Source organism: Xenopus laevis, chromosome 9_10L (assembly GCF_017654675.1).
Source record: "Xenopus laevis strain J_2021 chromosome 9_10L, Xenopus_laevis_v10.1, whole genome shotgun sequence".
Classification (NCBI taxonomy): domain Eukaryota; kingdom Metazoa; phylum Chordata; class Amphibia; order Anura; family Pipidae; genus Xenopus; species Xenopus laevis.
In genome coordinates this window covers 36,103,445-36,125,412 of record NC_054387.1, presented here as the reverse complement: position 1 = coordinate 36,125,412, position 21,968 = coordinate 36,103,445, and the positions used below count along the sequence as shown (strand labels likewise).

At 39.2% G+C, this 21,968-nt stretch overlaps 1 protein-coding gene across 1 annotated transcript; it reads left to right on the top strand.

Annotated features, from left to right (window-relative positions):
• Nucleotides 1–8,805: 8,805 nt before the first annotated feature.
• Nucleotides 8,806–21,933, top strand: pltp.L (phospholipid transfer protein L homeolog). Its single transcript, XM_018235180.2, has 16 exons — nucleotides 8,806–8,913; nucleotides 14,189–14,309; nucleotides 15,274–15,373; nucleotides 15,460–15,588; nucleotides 15,781–15,936; nucleotides 16,461–16,524; nucleotides 18,021–18,084; nucleotides 18,197–18,288; nucleotides 18,363–18,539; nucleotides 19,088–19,147; nucleotides 19,647–19,811; nucleotides 19,945–20,012; nucleotides 20,776–20,818; nucleotides 20,898–20,961; nucleotides 21,036–21,112; nucleotides 21,198–21,933. The coding sequence occupies exons 2-16, from the start codon at nucleotides 14,198–14,200 to the stop codon at nucleotides 21,318–21,320; spliced, it is 1,494 nt and encodes a 497-aa protein (XP_018090669.1). The 5' UTR covers nucleotides 8,806–8,913; nucleotides 14,189–14,197; the 3' UTR covers nucleotides 21,321–21,933.
• The last annotated feature ends 35 nt before the right edge of the window (nucleotides 21,934–21,968 follow it).

Here is a 21,968-nt window from a genome sequence, read left to right as displayed (position 1 = left end):
CTAAAATTGATGCCATGGCAACTGTATTTATTCAGCGTCGGAAAAAGAAACCCTAGTGTATACAATATATACAGATGAACATGTTGCTAACATAGATAAATCCTAGATCTTCATCTTCTAAATAGTCTTTTTTTAGAAGTTCATAAAGCTGGCAGCATTTTGTGCAGTTCTATAAAATGGTGAAGGGAATAGCTGTGGTATAAACACAAAATTGCATTAATAGTGGTCTTTCTACAGCCATAACAATATATACATCAATAATAATAAATAAATGGTATACTTTACTGTATGCACAAAACACTTTTTCCTGTATATTTATTCATATACGTTAGTAGGAGTTACCATGTAGTTTCTCATATTGCTTGGTTTCGACACTAGGGATTTCCCTTTACATGTCTCATGAATGTAACTGTATTTTATTTTTTATTTTATTGTATTGATCCCTGTTTGTTTTTTTAATGCAATGCTCTACTCTACAATGCTGCATGCAGAAGTAACACAATATAAGGGATTGGGGCTTAACGGGGTGTTTCACCTTTAAGTTCATTTTAGTATGTTGTAATATGGCTAATTCTAAGCAACTTTTCAGTTGGTCTTCATTATTTATTTTATTTATAATTTTTTTATTATTATTTGCATTTACTTCTGACTCTTCAACTTTCAAATGGGGGTCACTGACCCCTTCTAAAAAAACAAATGCAGTGTAAGGCTACAAATGTATTTTTATTGCTACTTTTTATTACTGATCTTTTCTATTCAGGTCCTCTCCTCTTCATATTCCAGTCTCTTATTTAAATCACTGCATGGATGCATGGCAGTGGTGTAACTAAATGTTACTGGGCCCCACAGCAAATTCATTTTAGGGCCCCCAACTAGTAATGGGAGAATTGGTCCCGTCTCTGGAAATGCATTGAAGTCAATGGGCATCAAAATAATTTTGATGCGTTTCAATAACGGCGCCCGTGACAAATTTTATACGCGTGCCTATTTTGTCCAAATGCATTAAAGTCAACGGGCATCTGATTAATTTTGACGCACGACCAGATTTTTTTGATTTTTCACTGTCGAATTTTCACCCCAGTTTCGTGAATTTATTCACTGGCTGCAAAACATGGAAATTAGCCGCAAATTCGCAAACACTAGCCCCAACATATCCAGGAATTGTCCTGATTTACTAATAGATGTCATTATTTGGGCCTCATGGGGCCCCTATACCTCCTGGGCCCCCCTGCAGCAGCGTCTGCTTCCTCTGTAGTTACACCCCTGATGCTAGGGTACTTTGGACCCTAGCAACCAGATTGCTGAAATTCCAAACTGGAGAGCTTCTAAATAACTAAAAAAACCTTCAATAATAAAAAATGAAAACCGATTGCGAATTGTCTCAGAATATCACTCTCTACATCATACTAAAAGTTAACTCAAAGGTGAACAACCTCTTTAAAGTAAGCTCTGTCCAGAAAGTGGGAAGACAAGCTGATGCAGCTGGGAAAGCAGAGGAGAAATACACAATAATTGCTGGACTGAGCTTTCTTAATAATTGCAGAGGCACTATCAAAAAGCAACTTTCCAAGATATTCAGATTGCCAGTCTGAATACCAGTCTGCTAGTCTGTTCACATTTCAGAATTAAAGAAGAAGACATGTCTTGTGGAAAACTCTGCTGTGATTAAAACTCATACCTTCTTGATGTATCCATTGAAAAGGGTGTTGCTATTTCTGCCATTCATATGAACACCCACACCATACCTTTATTATTAAGGAGAAAAAGGTCATCATTAAAAAAAACAGACATAATTCAAATGGGAGATGGTCTTCCTGTAATTTGGTTTTCAGTTTCTCTACAAACACCAGATGTAAACATCCTTCATGGAAGTCTTGGAGTAGAGAGAGTTACAAAGAACTCAACCCCTTCATCCCTCAGAGAAATCAAAGTGTTCCTTGTGGAAGAGTGGTTCCATTTCTACACACAGTTCAGGACTTGTGTGACAGTATTCCAAGATGGAATCAAGCTTTTTCTGATGGCAAAGGGTAATCTTCTGGTAATTATGTATTGTATTGTAGAAATAGGAATTCTCATTATCTGAAGTTGCTGGGCTTTTATTTGTAAACACTCTCTGACTGGGCTGCTGTATCTCACTAAAAACCTTGTCTGTCTCATACCTCCTCTTTTAGTCACCCATCCAAATATCTCTTGGTTGCCTCACGAGGAAACTTCAGACGACTTCAGAAAACGAATCGCTGCGTGCGATTTAGCGCAGACGATTTCTCATTTTAGCCAGCACAAGAGAGAGGAAAGGTGTTCGGGGAGATTGGTCGCCGCAAAGACAAGGCTATTAGTCGCCAGGCGACTAAATCTCCCCGAATCGCCCAGTGTGCCCCTACCCTAAGGCTGATCCATGCTTGAGGAATGTGCGTCTATCCCATACCTGGTGTCAGTTTGTGCTTGAAATGGGAAGGTTAAGTTCACTTTCGTAAGGAAGTAGAAGCTGTTCAATTGACCATTCAGAAAACCATTTCTGAAACCCAGTGTTTACATGACTGCAGGATTTGAGACCTTAACAGGCATACTGATTGATGAGGGATGTTTAGGGAGACAAAGAAAACAATTTCACTGTGTTTTTAAAATACATCATTTTATGGAAAAATCAATATATTTAGGATATTCCTTGAAGACCCACATTTTCCATGAAGATTAGTCTCTGCCTAAAGTCTAAACCATTACTTGTCATACAGATAACTCCATACCTAGTATATGTATCATGTGCATTATGAGATTTGGGAATCCTGACCAATTGCCCCATGGGAAAGGGCCCACCAATGCAGCTTTTGTAAGCAGGGAGACTAAGGGGCAAATTCACTAACCTCCAGAAATTCGGCAGAGGCGGCTTCACATCACCACACTTCGTCAGGTGAAAACGATAGTGAACGATAGTGAAGTTTCGCTAGCGTTAATTCGGCAAGCAAAGCGAAGTTGCGCTAGCGTTGGCTAATTTGCATACGGCGGGAAGTTAAATTTCAATGGACATATATGCTGCAGCAAATATATTACACTACACAAGCCCAGGGAACCTTAATAAAAGAAAACAGAGTTGCTTTATTGCCCTACACATGAGCCCAGTGTATAGTTTATGTGCCATATGTTAGGAAATGTAGGGGGGAAGCCGGGTACCCTAAAATAAATTTACGATCTTTTGCAGCCTATCACCCTGAAAATCTGCCAGCATTTTTTGGGGCTCGGAAAAATTTCAACTATTTTTTGAGAAAGTCCTATCTTCTCTATTGCACTTCGACTGAGGTGGCGAATTTGCGTAGTTACGTCCATTCACCAGAGCGCAAATTCGATTGGTGTCGGAAGTAGCCCTAGAGTCTATTTCCTTAGCTAGCGAATTTACGCCAGCATTAGTAACTTTGCCCTTTAGTAAATTTAGTCAGTACAGAAGGGGAACAAATACAGGCTGATCCTAAACATACATCTACACACAGTATGTTAGAATGACCAATTCTTTTCACTTGACTCTAGCTTTTAAAGGCAAAGCAAACCCAAAAGTTAAAAAAAAAACCCTACCCCCTACCCTAGCTTTTTGTTCAACAGCTCTCTATTTCGGAATTTCAGCAGCTATCTGGTTGCTAGGGTGCAGCTTACTTTAGCAACCTGCCAGGGGTGTGAATGAGACACTGAAATATGAATAGGAGTAAGTAAAAAGTTAGGGGCATTTGCCCGGGGTAACATTTAGAGTAGGAGGGTAGGGTTTTTTTAACTTTTAGGTTTGCTTCTCCTTTAAATGGGGCTCACTGACCCTGGCAGCCAAAATATTGCTACAATTTTATTTTTATATTCATGCTTTCTCCTATTCATATTTCAGTGTCTCATTCACACCCCTGCCAGGTTGCTAAGGTAAACTGTACCCTAGCAACCAGATATCTGCTGAAATTCTGAAATAGAGAGCTGCTGAACCAAAAGCTAAATAAATAAAAAACCAGTGACCTAGGCAGCCAAAAAAAAATTATTGCTCTGCAAGGTCACAGTTTTGTTGTTATTGTTACTTTCTATTACTTATTTATCTATTTAGGCCCTCTCCTATTCCCCATGCCCGGTTGCTAAGTTAAACTACACCCTAGCAATCAGATAGCTGCTGAATTTTCAAAATAGAGAGCTGCAGAACAAAAAGCTAAATAATTAAAAAAAAACACAAATAAGAAGTGAAGACCAAGTGCAAATTGCCTCAGAATCTCCCTCACCACTGTCATCATACTAAAAGTTAATTTGAAGGTGAACAACCCCTTTAAGCATTAAAGCATTTTTTACATAACTGCACAACCTAAGGGTAACTTATACTTGGAATCCAATGCTACTGCCTGTCCTCCTCTTGAAACCATGAGCAGCCGCAAGGAAAAATAAATCAGAGGAACAGTTTCAGAGCAAAAGTGAATGCAACATAAAAGTTGCTACTGGGCAAAAATCCCAATCAGTTCCCAATACCTTTGCCAGAATGTACCGCCGTGTCTCGTCCTTATATCCTTTAGCCTTTTCACTAATTCCAGTCTATGTTTATTACTGGCATGTTTGAACGTGTCCATAGAAAGTAATCCCTACAAGCATGAGTGGACCCTACCATTTCAGGTCATATTTGGGGTATATAGTAGGGATGCACCGACTCCACTATTTTGAATTCGGCCGAACCCCCGAATCCTTTGTGAAATATTCGGCCGAATACCGAACCGAATCCGAACCGGTGGGTGGGAAGGGGAAAACATTTTTTACTTCCTTGTTTTCTGACAAAAAGTCACGTGATTTCCCTCCCCGCCCCTAATTTGCATATGCTAATTTGCATATGCAAATTAGGGTTCGGATTCGGTTCGCCAGGTAGAGGGATTCGGCCGAATCCGAATCCTGCTGAAAAAGGCCGAATCCTGGCCGAATCCCGAACCGAATCCTGGATTTGGTGCATCCCTAGTATATAGGCTATAGACTAGTGCCTATCGTACGATTCTGCCATTTCATGTTAATCTGAATTAATTGCTAATTAACCTTACGTACTGCAGACACAGTGTGCAAAGTTATTTACTCACAATGCACCTAATGCAATTGCAGCTGATGCTTTACAATTGATGCTGTTGTGCTCACATATTTTTATGTCATTTTCAGCACGAGAATGAGGTGTGTGTCCAATTCTTTTGGCACATCTACACTGCACCCATTGATGAGGCTGTTGTGGGAATCCTGGAGCTACTGCCTGGTTTGGAGGTGATGCATATACCCAGGGTTCTCTTGTGTTAATAGGAGTAAAAGAGCTTAATTATATATATATTTTACATGGTATATAAACTGTATAATGTGAGCTGGTCCCCAAGCCCAACTTATTGACAGTAGCCCTGGGCATTTGAATCAGCAGCAATGAGGCACGTGCCAGGTACAGAAGCCATTCTGAATTCCTGATTTTGTGGCTCAGGGATAATCATCTCTCTGCAGTCTTCTTAAAAACCAACCCAAATGCAGTACTGTTCATTAGGCTCTCTCTTTTCATTTATAGTACATGCACCTCCAGATGTTACAGCAGTACTATTTACAGGGGTGTTTTGTAAGCAAGCCAGGGCCAAGGCCCAAACATTCTCTGAAATGACGATAAACCACTTATCTCTGACGCATTTGGAACTTAAAAAGCAAACAGGGGGTGGGCTAAGCATTTGCTTCATATGCTTGATAGATGTAACAGTCTGTGAGCTTGCTCTTATCCATTCAGTACTGTTGTAAAGCAATTTAACCCTTGTTTATTTGTCTTTATCAACATATAGGGCATAACCTATTGTAAACATTAAACATTCCATAGTTTCCAGTGTTCTCATCCCTGCATACTGCTCAGCTTAAATGTTCTATTTACCCCAAACATTTTGTAATGGTTTTAAGGTTGTGTTGTTTTTTAATAGGTTTGAGGTTACTTTAAATGCACTTACTATCTATTCAAAGCAGTCTTTCATCATTCAAAACACTTTCTTAAAGGAAACATTCTGAAAATAAAGATGAGCCTGTCCTATACTTGACTTTTAAATGGTTGTCCAATATGGTCAGTTCATAATGGCAAATGGAATTAATATACTGTATATTATACAGTATATATATATATATATATATATATATATATATATATATATATATATATATATATATATGGTTCATGGCAGTAGCATTGGATCTGTTTATATCATGAAAGCAGAGTGGGATAGATAGATAAAGAGTGGCAGAGGGCACAGACCTCAAAGGGATCCCATTCTTTCCACCCGCTCTATGGCAAGTGCAACCCCCAATGATGCTCCCTGCATTGATCACTGGATTTTTAATCCAGTGCTTGGCTGAACGTGCAGTATTCCCCAGGCTATACTTGCACCCTGGGTTTAGGTAAAATGCCTCTATAGGGTTGAACTGTAAGGGCTAGTCCACACGAGGAGATTTTGTCGCCTGGCGACTAATCGCCTCGTCTTTTGAGCGACTATCTCCCCGAACTGCCTCAGCGTTTTTCCCCATAGGCTACAAAGAAAAGCCCCCTGCGCTAATGCACACGCGGCGATGCGTTTTCAATAGTCGCCTAAAGTTGCCTCACAAAACGCATCGTCGCGTGTGCATTAGCGCAGGCGACTTTTCTTTGTAGCCTATGGGGGAAAACGCTGAGGCAGTTCAGGGAAATAGTCGCTCAAAACACGAGATGATTAGTCGCCAGACGACAAAATCTCCCCGAATCTCCTCGTATGGCCTTACCCTAAAGGGAATATGAGCCCTAAATTACTGAACACTAGGAACACATTCCCAAATATGTTCAGATGACATCCCAGCAAAATGTTTCCCATTCAAGCAATCCTCTCTCCAAAACACAGCAGCTCGGCTTATCCCCTCCACTTCACGTCTGCTTAACCATGTTACAAATCTCTTTACTGGCTTCAAACACTAAACCTAACCCAGCACATCCACTGCACAATTCCTCTACTTGCTATACATTGTACATTGCCCTGTCTCAACTGCCCCATAATCCCACTACTTCCCCTCACTGTAACACTGTGTACCTGCAAAACATTAACTCTTACTAAGAGGCTTCAGAACAAAAGAGGTGGATATTTAAAGGCAAAATATATTCAATTTGCTTGAATGAGTAACTTGTATTCTATATACCTAAATCTCAGATTTTCTGCTTTTATCACCCCATGCCTAACAGGCTCTACACAGTCATTGCCCAGGCTTCTCTTAATTTAATATTCATCACTGAAGGTGCTCTGCCTGATCCTAAACTACCCTAACCCAACCTGACAATTAAAAAATCCCACCTGACAGCTCCTTCTCTGAAGTTATCAGAAAGGACAGGGGGCATGTTCGTCTATAAACAAGCACTGCCCTGTCACTAACCATAACAGACAAATTGCTTTGGGTTTCTTCCTAGCTGACTACACATTTTCTTTTGTGTTATTTCATTTCCTGTTCTGCAGAGCAAGGGGCTGCTGTTGGCATCCTGTGAAAAGGAAATGGTAAACAATGCAAGATATGTCGGATCAAGTTAAAGGTCCAGTAACTCAAAATGTACTGTTAAATGCTTACCTAGCAAATAACCGATAAGCCATAAACTGGGAAAACAGTTAAATGCCATTCATGGCTCTCTGGAGTATAGAATGAACACCTTTCACATATAAAATAGGGCATGAGTTGGAAAGTAATAGTTTATGTAGGTGCTGACAGGTCGCCATCAGTAATCATGGAGCTCCACTACTACACTAGGTGCAGGGCCATATTTACTATGCCTAGGGCAACAGCTTTAGTGGGGTAGCTCTTGGGTGTCTATATCGTAAAAAGCTCATATACTCAGATACTTGCAGTGCCAACTGGCAATTCGGGGCAATCTGCAATTGGATGTTCAGTGCTGATCAAAGGCTGAAGGTGCAGGAGAAGGCAATTGTAGGCACTGAACCTAAGTACTGCCCTGCCCATGGTGCCCCAGTTATTAGCACACCAGTCATCCTGGGAGGTAGTCAATGGCAGTAAAAAAATGGTTGATCCTAATGTTAATAGAGAAAAAAGATAAATCGATAGGAAGGCCGGTATTTTTTTCCGGAAAAGGTAGCAACCCTTGTTTCCTAATGGTAATGCCCCTGATCAATTACAGCTTTGCCCCATTATAACAAACCCCCATCCACTATCTGCCCCAAACCCACCCACTACCCTGCAAGTCCCACTCCATTTGGACCCACATATTGTACCTGTACCTACAGTACTGGAGTACCAGCCCCACAGTTTGGGAACCTCTAGTAAATTTCTGTTCTGAAAAAAAAAGAGAAAAAAATATTTATTCTTTTTACGAATTCTTCGCAGTTTTAATTCTAGGGTTTTTAAATTGGGGTGGTCTGCTGGCAGCAGTGGCTAAATCATATCATGGGAGTTGCAGCTCAGCACATATGGGAAGAGGCATGTTCACTACAAATGATCTGAACGTAGAGCACATGCCGGACTCTGCCTGTACTATACATCATTATGTGTGACGGTGATTAATCAGTATAAATCTCTATTTGCTACATTTCTTGGCTTGTGCCCAAATCTAAGACGACTGATTGTGCTTTCTGTGTGTATTTGTTAGTGCAATGAGTTGCAATGTGTTTTCCCTTGTGTGATAACCCACACATTAGTGTATGCTGTACAGTCATATACACCAGTGCTAATTGCTGTGTGCAGCCCAGGAGCACTTCCATAGCCAGCTGTGTGGTCTCTGGGCAGGAGGAGGGACTGCACATGGTGGGGTGAGTGTATGTGCTCTGTATATAAAGCTCTGCAGACTGCTGCTTCTGCTCTCTAATGCTGAACTCTGTGCTGGCTGTGACAGCTGCGTGAGATTTGAGCTGCACCAAGACGCAGGTCTTCTCTGCAACCTCTGAAGTGGAGCAGGTATTTCATTGCTTTATTATCTGTTATTTATGAGTGAGTGACAGGGGACAGATATGAGCAGGGAGTGGGGTGGCAAGAATAGAATGTTCAGGAGAATGGGGGCTTGTATGGGAAGGGGAGCCTCTGTATCTAGAATGAGGCAAGTTCATTTGGCCATATTATTGAGTGGATGTCACATTGACAGACTTCTTTGGAGTGTCTGTTTTATCGTTCATACTAATCTAAATCCATCATTATCGCCCTTAGATTGGTGCCCATTTATAATGACTTGACTCTAGGTGAACCAGAGAGAATGGCTGCATGTAGCAGGTCACTAATAACTACTAAAAACTCCAATTTCGGGATGATTTGCCTAAAACTGAGAGGACTAATCCCTAGCTCGGAAATCAAAGCAATTATCCTCAATCTGAGAGATTAATCACAGACATGAAAGCCAGAGATGTTATGAGGAAATAAACATTACTCATAACACACAGCTTAATAAATGCCTCACTGAGAAAAATACCTCACCTTACCCTACAGGCTAACCTTTCCCCTACCATGAACCATACAGCCTTACCTTTTGCCCACCACGAACCGTACAGTCTCAGCTTTGCCCTACAATGAACCGTACAGTCTAACCTTTCTCCTACCATGAACCGTACAGTCTAACCTTTCCCCTACCATGAAACGTACAATCTAACCTTTCTCCTACCATGAACCATACAGTGTAACCTTTGCCCGACCATGAGCCATACAGCCTTACCTTTGCTCCACCATGAACCATAAAGCCTCACCTTTGCCCCACCATGAACTATATAACCTCACCTGTGCCCCACCATGAACCCTACAGCCTAATCTATGCCCCACCATAATCTTCTTGATAATTTGGGATTCCAGGAGACAAGTTTTCTGACTTTTTGGGTTCATCATTTCAACAGAACCTCATTTAACTCTGTACTCTAAATTAAATCAGAGGTTGCTCAGTCAGACATACCTGTGCTATATAGTAATACCAAAATATGGAATTTTTCCTTTCTCTTCCTCCCAATTATTATCAGTATTTCTCAGATATAAATAGTGAAAAAAATCAGAATATTTTGTAAAATGAAAAATAGAGCTTCCATCTGTTTGTTACATTTTCAATCATATTTTCTAAATTTAACCATGTTATGAGCTAAGAGGGACCCTGAACAAATGTCTCCCATCTAGATGCACCAAACACACCACAGAGTGACCTGTAGTACAGAATTCATTATAGCATACAGTAAATGTATATGGGCACCTTTTACATGTATATAATATTGCATGCCTTTAGTGTTTTTAAGAATCTTGAGATTTTGTTGCTGTTACTTTGGTCCCCAACCAGTAGCTTGCGAGCTCACCAACCCCTTGGATGTTGCTCCCAGTGGCCTCAAACCAGGTGCTTATTTTTGAATTCCTGGCTTGGAGGCAAGTTTAGTTGTATAAACACCAAGAGTACTGGCAAACAGAGTCTCCTATAGGCTGCCAGTCCATATAGGGGATACCAAACAGCCAATGACAAATCTTAATTGACATTCCCATGACTTTTTCATGCTTGCTCTCCAACTCTTTTTTACATTTAAATGTGGCTCATAAGTAAAAAAAAGGTTGGGGACCCCTGCCTTAAAATAAATGCAGTATGTGCCTTATCCCATTAAGAAAAATTAATTCACGTGTTGATTGGCAGTTTTTCCTAGGTACAAACAACCTGATCATCTAAGCTGAGAAGGGGGGGGAACTATTCTCGAAAATGTTTTTTGTTTTTCATGTGCAAATGTAGCCAAGAAAAAAGTAATTAGAGGGTGTGCTCAGGAACAGTAATTTCTCTCCCAAAGCTGCTCGGTTTAACTTTTTATGTTTCACATTACATCAATGGCTTGGTTTAATTAGCTCAGTTTACGCTTGTCCTCAGAATCCGCACAGGAAAGATTGCCCAGCCAACAAGAACAGCACACAGATTTGTAGCTGCATCATGCAGCTTTCCAAAAAGAGTTTTTTTGTTGTTTTCTGTGGAGCAATTTAATCTGTAATACCCCCCCTCCAGACCATAGATACAATGAAACACACTTTTAACAGTCACAAGAAGCAGCTTCCTTAACATAAGCCTTAATCAGATTTATCAAAAGGTTATGACACCTTCGACTAATTTATATTTACCTATGGATTTTACCAATGGGGATATTGGTTTAAATGTGCATTGATTTTCCTTTTGCTTTATCTACATAAGGGGTTACTGTCTCAGCCTGTAGTTTTAGTCTTGCCTATGTGCCCATTGTTTGTTTTGTGGGCTAGCAAACTTTCTTCTCACACCTAAGTGTACTGCTAATGTTGTTGTGTTGTGTTATGACATCACAGAGGGCCTGTATTGTAAGACTTAAAGATGCCATATGGCTTTCATGGAAGAGTTTACACTTAATGAAAAGATAGTTGTGTTGAATAGCATTTGTACTGCAATATCAATTTTTTTTTCTAGTTTAAAAAATAGTTTATCTGGCTATACAGACAAATAGCTGACTACCATTAAAATGCCTTTTAATTAGCATCTGTAACTGCAATGGTCTCATGCTTGTTGAGTTTCTCAGATGTGTTCTGGCCTAAAAGCACAGATGTTCATATATAACATACATCAGGATTGCCAGATTTTAAGCTCCCCCATCATACATATGCATTGGATGCATTTTAAAAGCCACATGTTTGAGCCTCAAGGGCCCTAAGCATATTTCTAGCCGCTTTTAAGAAGTTCTGTATCCAATGTTCAGCTGCAGGCTGTTTACAATTCCATAAAGATAAGTTAAATGTGGTGTCTGTCTCAATAGAATATTTAAGATATTTGTGCTGTTTTTATCAGTCCAAGGACTATTTTCAGTTAGGTTGGGCAGCTTTATTTGGGGAGCTGGATTGATGTACAGAGTCTACTAAAGTCATGTTTATGAACAAAGCTTCTGAAGCAAACCATACACACTTAGATTTCTTTGGGCAGTTTGGACAATTTTGACCATACTGTTCAGTCATCTGGGCGTGTATGTTGACCATTCTAACAGATAATTTTGTGATCCTAGATTATGGGTCCCTAACCTTTTTCACCTGTGAGCCACATTCAAGTGTAAAAAGAGATGGGGAGTAACACAAGCATGATATATAAGGGCTGTGATTGGCTATTTTGTAGGAGGCTCTGTTTGGCAGTACACCTGGTTTTTATACAACCAAAACTTGCTTCCAAGCCTGGAATTCGAAAATCAGCACCTGCTTTGATGTCACTGGGAGCAACATCCAAGGGATTTGTGAGCACCATGTTGTTCGCAAGCTACTAGTTGAGGATCACTGTCGTAGATTAAGTATTATCCACCTGACAGAGAATTTTCTTCTGTATCGATCCATTGGTTGAAGGGCTAATGAAAACTGCACTGTATGGATCAAGCCAAGGATGGCCACCTTTAACATAGCATAGGAGATGTTTGGCTGCAGGGGGGTTCTTTAAGAGAATAACAGTAAGCAAAATACACTGTCCTGTGTGACCTTGCTTCCCATGAGTATTCCAGACCTGTCCAATAACCAGCTCTGCCTGTAACAGATTTTGGTTATGTCCAAAGTGTAGGTCTGGAATTGGATTCAAAATAATATACAGAGGCCCAAACTAGGGTTGCAACCCATATGGTTGATGAAGGGGCTGTCTGGTTCAAAGCATTCTATGGTTATGGGACCTGAGATTTTCTGGATACAGAGCAATAAATCTTATTTGGATCTTCATACCTTAAGTCTACTAGAAAATCATGAAAACATTAGATAAACCCAAAAGGCTAGTTTTGCTTCCAATAACAATTCATTATATTTTCATTTGGATCAAGTACAATGTACTGTTTTATTATTACAGAGAAAAAGGACATTTTTAAAAATTTTGATTATTTGGATAAAATGGAGTCCATTGGAGATGACTGTTTTGTAATTCGGAGCTTTCTGGATAACGGTTTGAAACCTGGTTTGAAAACTGGCCTAAAATCCTGCTATTGCATCTAGGTGACCCATTAATCTAACCCCCACATCATAGCTAACCCCTCAACGTCATTATGACTGCCCTGACATCATCATGCACCTCTTCACTGCCCCTTTTACCAGTCTTAACCACCAGCAAGGGTATCTTCGACCATCAAAGCCAAAATTCGATTCAAATTGAAAATACTTCACAAATTCAACCATTCGAAAAACTTTGAAGTCGACACTTCGTAACCTTAAACCTGTCAAATTGCTGTTTAGCCTATGGGGGACCTCCTATAAACTTTCTGAGATTTTTGGCTAAGTTTTGAGTAGTCAAAGTATTTTTTTGTAAAATCGTTCGACTTCGAACGGCCGTTTTCGATCGAAAAAAATTCGATCAAATTCGTATCAAATTAGATTTTTTAAATTCAAAATTCGATCCTTAGTAAATGTGCCCCATAATGTTTAGTAACTGGGAAGTACATGCAGGTGAAGAAAGGTATTTTTGTACAAGTCCCAAAATACCTGCCCCCCTGCACCCAGTTCCAAATGCACCCACTTTTACTTCAGACAATTATATTACTTATTGAATAGCTAAAAGAGAGTTGAACAGTGCTCCTTCCAAACCCTTTCAATGCTTCATGTAAATATTAAAGTTACTTTAAAGTGTTTGGAAGGAGTACTGTTCAACTCTCTCTTTTAGCTATTCTTTTACTGAGGTATATTGGTACAATATATATTTTGAGAGTACAAGCGAACATGTAGTCTATTAAAGAGGGGAGTCCACTCACTTCTTAGAAAATTAAAAAGTATATTACTTACTGACTTATCAATTGTGTTAATCATGCATCTCAGCAAGCTGTAAATCACAAAACCGAGCGTTTAATTCCATTAAGAGAGGCACATAAATTAGCTCCAGGCTTTAAAAACAACAAAATAAGCAAAGCATAGATCAGGAATAGTCAGCCTTAAGATTCTGCATAACTGCTGGCCGTTGCAGCTTGAAAACATTTAAAAAGCTTAGATAGATTAGCCACTATAGCAGCATACACTATATATATAGTTTTAATGCCTCTGCACATTCCTGTAGTGTTATTATATGCCAGGTTTCTCTGTAAAAAAGTTGCAGTGGGAAAAAAAAGTTACATGGTCAAAAATGCTTATTGACTTTAATGCATTTTACGAAGCATTGAAATTTGGCAAATATTTGGTGAAGAGAAAGAGGACAGTTTAGATCATCACTAGCACTGATCACGGAAATCTGTGTATAATGTTAAGTCTCACCTTTTCTCCCCTCTAGTGAAGAACAATGGCACCATCAAACGTCTTCATTTTCCTTTCCGTTCTTGCCATGGCACTGGCATCAAGCTTGCAGAATCCTGGCTGCAGAATCAGGATCACCTCCAAGGGGCTGCAATTTGGTAAGTATTAGGAAAAGTGGACATACAGTATTAGTAATAACTGATGTTTATGTAGGGTTCAATTTGAATATTAATTATTGACATATTAACTAAATATTTAGACCCTTGCTCTCAAGAAATACAATTTACAATTGGTGGACAAACATAAAGAATATTTGAAGATATAATTAAATGGATTCTGTCATGATTTTTATGATGTAGTTTTTATTTCTAAATTATACAGTTTACACTGCAAATAATTAACTCTACAATATAAAATTAAATTCCTAAACCTGCAAGTGTATTTTTTTTTTATTTATAATATTGGTGTGTAGGCGCCATCTCCGGTCATTTTGCCTGGTCATTTTTCAGAAAGAGCCTTTAGGATGGAACTGCTTTCTGGCAGGCTGTTGTTTCTCCTACTCAATGTAACTGAATGTGTCTCAGTGGGACATGGGTTTTTACTATTAAGTGCTGTTCTTAGATCTACCAGGCAGCTGTTATCTTGTGTTAGGGAGCTGCTATCTGGTTACCTTCCCATTGTTCTGTTGTTAAACTGATGGGAGGGGGGTGATATCACGCCAACTTGCAGTACAGTAGTAAAGAGTGACTGAAGTTTATCAGAGCATAAGTCACATGACTGGGGGCAGCTGGGAAACTGACAATATGTCTAGCCCCATGTCAGATTTCAAAATTAAATATAAAAATATCTGTTTGTTCTTTAGAGAAACAGATTTCAGTGCAGAATTTTGACGGAGCAGCACTATTTACTGATGTGTTTTGCAATAAAAAAAATTTTTTCCCATGACAGTATCCCTTTAAGCTTTTTGACCATTTGATGTTCCATGGGCAGGTCTGGTCAATGTGCCCAGTCGGTTGTCATGGCTCTGCCTGCCTTTCTTGTGTTCATCAGGAGCAGGTTGGGCTGGGTTCAGGTTGTTGTACAAAAATGATCATGTAATGAGTGACTTTTTGTTGTACCCAGTAAAACAGGAGGGACTGAGGTTTGTGGAAGAAGAACTTGAGAATATCACCATTCCAGACCTGAGTGGAAAAGAGGGGAGCTTCAGCTACAGCATCAACAAGTGAGGAGAATATTTTGTATATCATATCTGGGCCAGTAAATGACATCCTTGACCAAAGAGAGCACCTCTTACGTTGTCTGTTTCAGTGTGCGTGTGACCCATCTGCATATGGCTCTCTCAGAGTTGCGGTTCCAGCCACACAAACAGTTGGTGTTGGATATTAACAACGCGTCTATCAGTCTGACCTTCCAGCGCAAGCTTCTCTATTGGCTCTTGTAAGTATTCTCACGCTATATAATTGTCTCCTCCTGAGGCTTTTCATGTTTACATAAAATTATGGGAATTCATTTTTATAAAGCAGTTCTATAAGCTTCTCCCAGGCAATACATAACTTTCACAATGGAAGGCTTTGTTCCATAGAACTAAAATAGACAATGGTTGACATATTTGTATTTGTTCTTTTTCAGTTATGATGTTGGGATCATTAACGCCTCTGCTGAAGGGGTGCACATCAAGACAAAACTGGATCTTGCCAGGGATAAGCTGGGGCGGCTGAAGATTACCAATATGACTTGTGATGCCTCTATTGAGAGAATGCATGCTGGATTCAGTGGAACCCTCAAGTGAGTATGATGGAACATTCTATCCCTAGAGATATCATTCCAACTGGTATTATACCAAGTCTTTCTATTTATTATTTTCATTTTTCTTCTTTTGTTTCAACCCATCTCCCTATGACAACGAATCTCTAGTCTACCATATTCCCTACAAGCACCTTCCCTGTTATACTCACAAGTAAACATTGCAAACACATTCATGCCCAAAGAGTTCTTCATTATGAGCCATCATGAGTAACGTAATACCTAACACACTTATTAAAGCCTATGGTTGCCATGTGGTGGGCATCTACAGTGGATATGCTTTTCCAAGCACAATTATTATACATTATTCTCACTTGTATTTTAAAACTCTTACACTTAGAACTGGTTTAAAAATGTATGACCCCATGAACCAGGTATATGTTTCTGTACACACAATATCCTATTCATCCGTTTGCATTCAAATTCCAATGTTTGTTTTTATGCTACCTCATCCCCTCATTCTTTGTTCCATTCCCCTCCTGAATAATTCCACGCTCTCATTGTAGGAGGGTTTATGAATTTCTTGGTACTTTCATAACTACAGGAATGAGATACCTCATAAACCAGCAGGTAGGTGGGCCTAAAATTATCCTTAAATACCTTACACTCAGCGTTTTACTTGATAATCTAATAGTGATACATTGGAACACTTCCCTTTGCAGCTTTAGTACTAACAGTCATGACTAGTGTTAATGCTTGCACGCTTTTTAATCTCAATATTGCTATAGCGTTATTGTCCTTCAGCAGAATTTTGACACTTGGCATTACCATCTTTTGTTGTTTCATGGACACTGTCCTGTCTGGGCATTTTCTTTCTAATGATAGATTTATATTGTGCATACCTGGTAATTTCCTTTTAGACGTATCCCAGAACTGATCTATTCATATGTATTCAACCCTGTGGCCATCTGTTTAGCACTAGAATTCTAACAGACCATTACATGTTAGTTGTGTTCAGACCAGTTTTTCTCTAAAATTACCTCCTTCAGCAACCCATAATTTCCAGTACTGCTCTATCATTAACTTACAAATGTATTTTTATTTTGGCTCCCCCTTTGTTGATACTAGCATATTAGTACTTTGTAGTTAAATTGCCCTAATGCTATGGAGGACGATTAGAAACTACCACCGACCTGGACATATCTACATACAAAGCAACATATACAGGTATGGGATAAGTTATCCCGAAAGATCAGAATTAGGGGAAGGCCATCTTTTTTTTTAGAAATTATTACCTTTTTCTAAGTAATACTAAAACAGTACCTTGTACTTGATCCCAACTCACATAATTAATCCTTATTGGAGTAAAAACAGTCCTGTTGGCTTTATTTGATATTTAAATGATTTTTAGTAGAGTTAAGGAATAGAGAGCCATATTACAGAAAGGTCCTTATTGAGAAAACCCCAGGTCCCGAGCATTCTGGATAGCAGGTCCCATAACTGTACTGAACAGGGAACACTATAGATTTCAGCAACTTAAACATTTTGCTACACAGACTTTGGGACAATCATATCCAGATTCATTCTTCTTTGACCATCTGTGCACTTATCCTTTATGCAGACCTTCTCTGAGAGTAAAATGGAAAAACCCAAGCAAATGCTCAAATGAGAGCAAAAATTGTATGAATCTTTAGATGAAAACAAATGGGAAAAAACCAAGACAATGTTTATAAAGTATATCGTGATTGGTATCTCACCCCCAAAAACTTTAAAAAAGTTTTAAACTACAGATCAATGTCCAAGAAGATGCCCAGACGGGATTGCCCTGTTATTAAACAATTATGGTCAAACGCATAAAAAAAACAAAGTCCCTATTATATTACATTTATATGCAAAGTTAGAAAAATGGCCACAGTGGCTGAATATTAAGAACATACAAACCGATGTGCCTGTTGCGAGTGTTGAATAAAAATAAAGTTTTAATAAGAAATGACCAACAACCCACGCCTTGAACTCAATACCGATTTCTTACTCAAAGATCCACATCTGTTGCATGTGTTTTCACCAATAATACAATTTAACAGACAGCAGCCCTCCTGCTTTTTTGTGGTCTCTTTATGCTACAGATCTGTCCAGCGCTCAAGCATGCCGGCCTTGTGTTGTTGAACTCATTGCTACACACGGTGCCAGGTGAGTTGCTGGACTCTGGGTGGTGTTAGCTGAGGGTGAAAGTGCACATAGTAGGGTCTAACCTTGGGTCACCCTTGCAGAACATTTATATTTTCCAGTATTTTATTTTCAGTACGCAATCCAGTGGATGATTATATAGGAATTGATTATTCCCTCATGAGTGACCCAGATGTGTCTGAAGACAGTTTGGATATGGACTTTAAGGTAGGAAGAGTAGCTGTAATATTTCACCCGACTATTCCCTTTGCTGGTGGCTGACACTCTTCCTTTATTTGCAGGGCATGTTCTTCTCGCTTTCTGCAGAAAATGAGACCATTCCCAATATGTCACCGGCATTACACATCAAGGAAAAAGAACGCATGGTGTACATAGCACTGTCAGAGTATTTCTTTGATTCTGGAATGCATGCATATTTCTACTCTAATGTGCTGAGCCTGGAAATTGCAGCTGACCAGGTATGTTTAGTAGCACCAGGTACTGCATGGTCAGTAGTCACAACTATGTGGCTCTCAATAGATAAACCTTCTGTCTCCAAATCTTGACTGTGTACAGCATACAGGGATTCTCAACCTATAGGTCAGAACCCAATAGTTATCCACACACTCCTTTGGTTGGGTCTTCTTGATACTATACAGTATATTATAATGACATATTTACAGTATGTGGTGTCTTGTTCCTAGTAATGGAGAGTTCTGTTTCTAATGGCCATAACTTGCCCCTATAGGCTTCTTATCTCTCCTCTCTTGTTATAATATCCTAACACTTGTGGCCAGACACCCTGAAAGACAGTGGGAGTGACGTATACAGTATCCAAGGTTCTGCATTTTTCAAAATTTAAATGCACCACAGGTTTTGGCAAACCATATCTGAACCCTGATGTGGTTGGAGAGCAAGTGGATAATTGGCAGACTCAACAGCTCACCCATGTATGGGCCTTCTTGTCAGCAGATAAATATATTTGCATTGTGGATTTCATTGGTAACACAGAGATTTATTTTCTTAGATGCCCAAAGACATGGATGTTTTGCTGCGCACTTCATACTTTGGAAGCCTAATGTTGCTGGTAAGAAACTGTGTAGAACTGCTCTTTTTCTTTTACCCTATCCTATATTGTCGTTACTTGTAATTTTGCTATATGAGTGGTACTAATGCTTAAATACTAATAATTTCATACATAATGCTATATCACTGGCCTTCAGACTTTAATAGTTCAAGTCCACCTTTGTGGCCCAGCATCTGGTCAGGTTCATACCAAAATTATAGATATAGTAAAAAACATTCTGCTGTAACACTGCTATAAATCCAATTTCAACATTTCACCCTCTTGGGACTTCAGCCTGGGTCCATGATTCACAGTTTTGTGTTCAATATATTCCCTAGTCTATACCCAACTGTTTTAATGTCTATTAAAAATGTTGTGGAGAGGGCATTATGTATACAACTGCCCATATCCATGTCCACTTCTGTGCTCTGATAACCTGTCACCAGCTATTGAATAAAATAAAATAAAAAATACAATCTCCATAAAGCATCTCTCTAACAGTGTTTGTACCCTACGTTAGGATCCTTCGGTGGCTGATTCCCCAATGAAGATGGAGTTACGTGTCTTATCCCCGCCACGCTTTACAATCAAACCCTCTGGAACCAGCGTCTCTGTCAATGCAATTATAAATATCTTCCTCATACCAAAGGACCTACCACCTGTGCAGCTGAGCAGCCTGACCATGGTATGTTAATCTCTTTATTCTGTGACAATAGCTATGGAACCCACTAAAATACCTGCTGGTGTAATTCATCAATAGAAGCCTGGTAGCCTGCAACACAGGTAAAATAGTTGAATATATTTAATTTGTATTTAAGGAATCACGCCTCAGTGCAAAAGTCACTCTGAAAAAGAAGACCTTGCAGGTTCACCTGGACCTTAAAAGGTAACATAGCCCACTTTACCTTCATTATATACTTTTAGTAAAGGTTTGAAGATGAGATGGGTATGACCACTTTTATATTTTGTGCAATATACAGGGTGGGGCACATTTACTTAGCTTGAGTGAAGGAATAGAATAAAAAAAACTTCGAATTTCGAATGATTTTTTGGGCTACTTCGACCTTCGACTACGAATCGAATGATTCGAACTAAAAATCGTTCGACTATTCGACCATTCGACCATTCGATAGTCTGATCCTGTCTCTTTAAAAAAAACTTTGACCCCCTACTTTGACAAGTAAAACCTACCGAACCTCAATGTTAGCCTATGGGGAAGGTCCCCATAGGCTTTCTAACAAATTTTTGGTCGAAGGAAAATCGTTCGATTAATGGATTAAAGTCCTTCGATCGAACGATTTTTCCTTCGATCGTTCGATTGAACGAATTGCGGTAAATTAACCCTCAATATTCGACTGTCGAAGTTAAATCCTTCTACTTCAAATATCGAATTCTAAGGATTTAACTTCGACAGTCGAATATCGAGGGTTAATTAACCCTCGATATTTGACCCTAAGTAAATGTGCCCTGTTATATATAAAGTAGGTGATATAGCCTATAACTCAGCTGGTTTATTGGGTTACCTTAGGTTGTGGTCTAGTCAGTCATTCTCTTTGACCCTCCAGATGTTTGCATTTACTGAACTCGCCCTTCATGACTATGACTCATGTCTATTAGCTGGTATTAATTAGTTCCTTTATTTCTGGCAGATTCCGGATATTCTCCAACAAGTCAGCACTAGAATCCTTGGCAGTGAGTATGACTTTAATTCCAGAGTATGTTATTTTTGTGTTAGTCAAGAAGTCAATAATAATCATGCCCTTCTCCACAGCTCATCCCACTGCAGTCCTTTTTAAAAACACTTTTACAGCTCACTGTCATGCCTGTTCTTAATGGTAAGTGTCCGTCCAATAAGCTCAGCCTGAAGAAGATGGATCTCTTCTCTAAAGCTTTGTCTTTTTCGTTCCAGAGAGAACAAAGCGTGGTGTTCAAATCCCACTACCAGAAGGACTGGATTTTACACGAGAGACTACAACTCACCATGCTGTAAGTAGCAGCTATGCTGGACGTAGGCCTGTTCTTCATTTATAGACTTCAATGAGATCTAAAATCCTATAACAATCTTTTTCAGGGTTTTATCCTTATTGGTGGGGATTTGCACTTCTCCAAGAGTCTTCGAGAAGTCATTGAAAAATATCGCCCAGCTCCAACTGTCTCAGCAACAACAACAATGGGGACCAATGACTCTATCTGAAACCTTCTTGTTAGGATTCTCAAGATCCAATATCATCCCCCAGGGTTCTTAACCTCCATGAAAAAATGATTTATCTTTTTTTCTGTTGGACACTTCAGCCATGGACTGAAGGATGGTCCTAAAAATCAATCAGATTTTTATCAATCAGAGCAAAATTTTGGTCATTGGGTGGTGCCCGACCCCCTGCCAAGAAACACGGTGTTGTACAAAAGTAAACAGAGGGACAGTAACCACTTTAGCAATGAAGGACTCTTCTAACTTTCCTAAAAAACCAACATGGAGCTTATATAATAATCTCAGCCAATCAATATCACATACTGTAACAGTAGATGCCTAGGTTTTTAACATGCCAAATATAGAGCAACCACTTTATACTAAATCCCTTGCAAAAACATTTCAGGCATATTATTTGTTCTACCCTATGTATCTTTTTCTATTTGCAGTTGTAAAAAATGCTATTGAGGGATGCAACCTCCAGCATTGTAACAGGAAATTGTCTACTTATAAATGAGAACAATGTGTAATGTTGTATAATTTTGCAAAAGTAAATTTTCTTAAATGCCAAAATTGTTTATAAATGTGTGTGGGCAAATTGTATTTCATGTTATACTCATTTGACGGTCTCTGCTTCCTTTTTCCTTGGAAAAA

Excerpts from the sequence above, each read along its gene's own strand:
- pltp.L (XM_018235180.2), top strand. The coding sequence starts at position 14,198 with ATGGCACCATCAAACGTCTTCATTTTCCTTTCCGTTCTTGCCATGGCA. Across the intron at positions 15,589-15,780 it reads AAGCTTCTCTATTGGCTCTT|TTATGATGTTGGGATCATTA; the intron begins GTAAGTATTCTC and ends GTTCTTTTTCAG. Across the intron at positions 18,085-18,196 it reads ATTGCTACACACGGTGCCAG|TACGCAATCCAGTGGATGAT; the intron begins GTGAGTTGCTGG and ends TTTTATTTTCAG.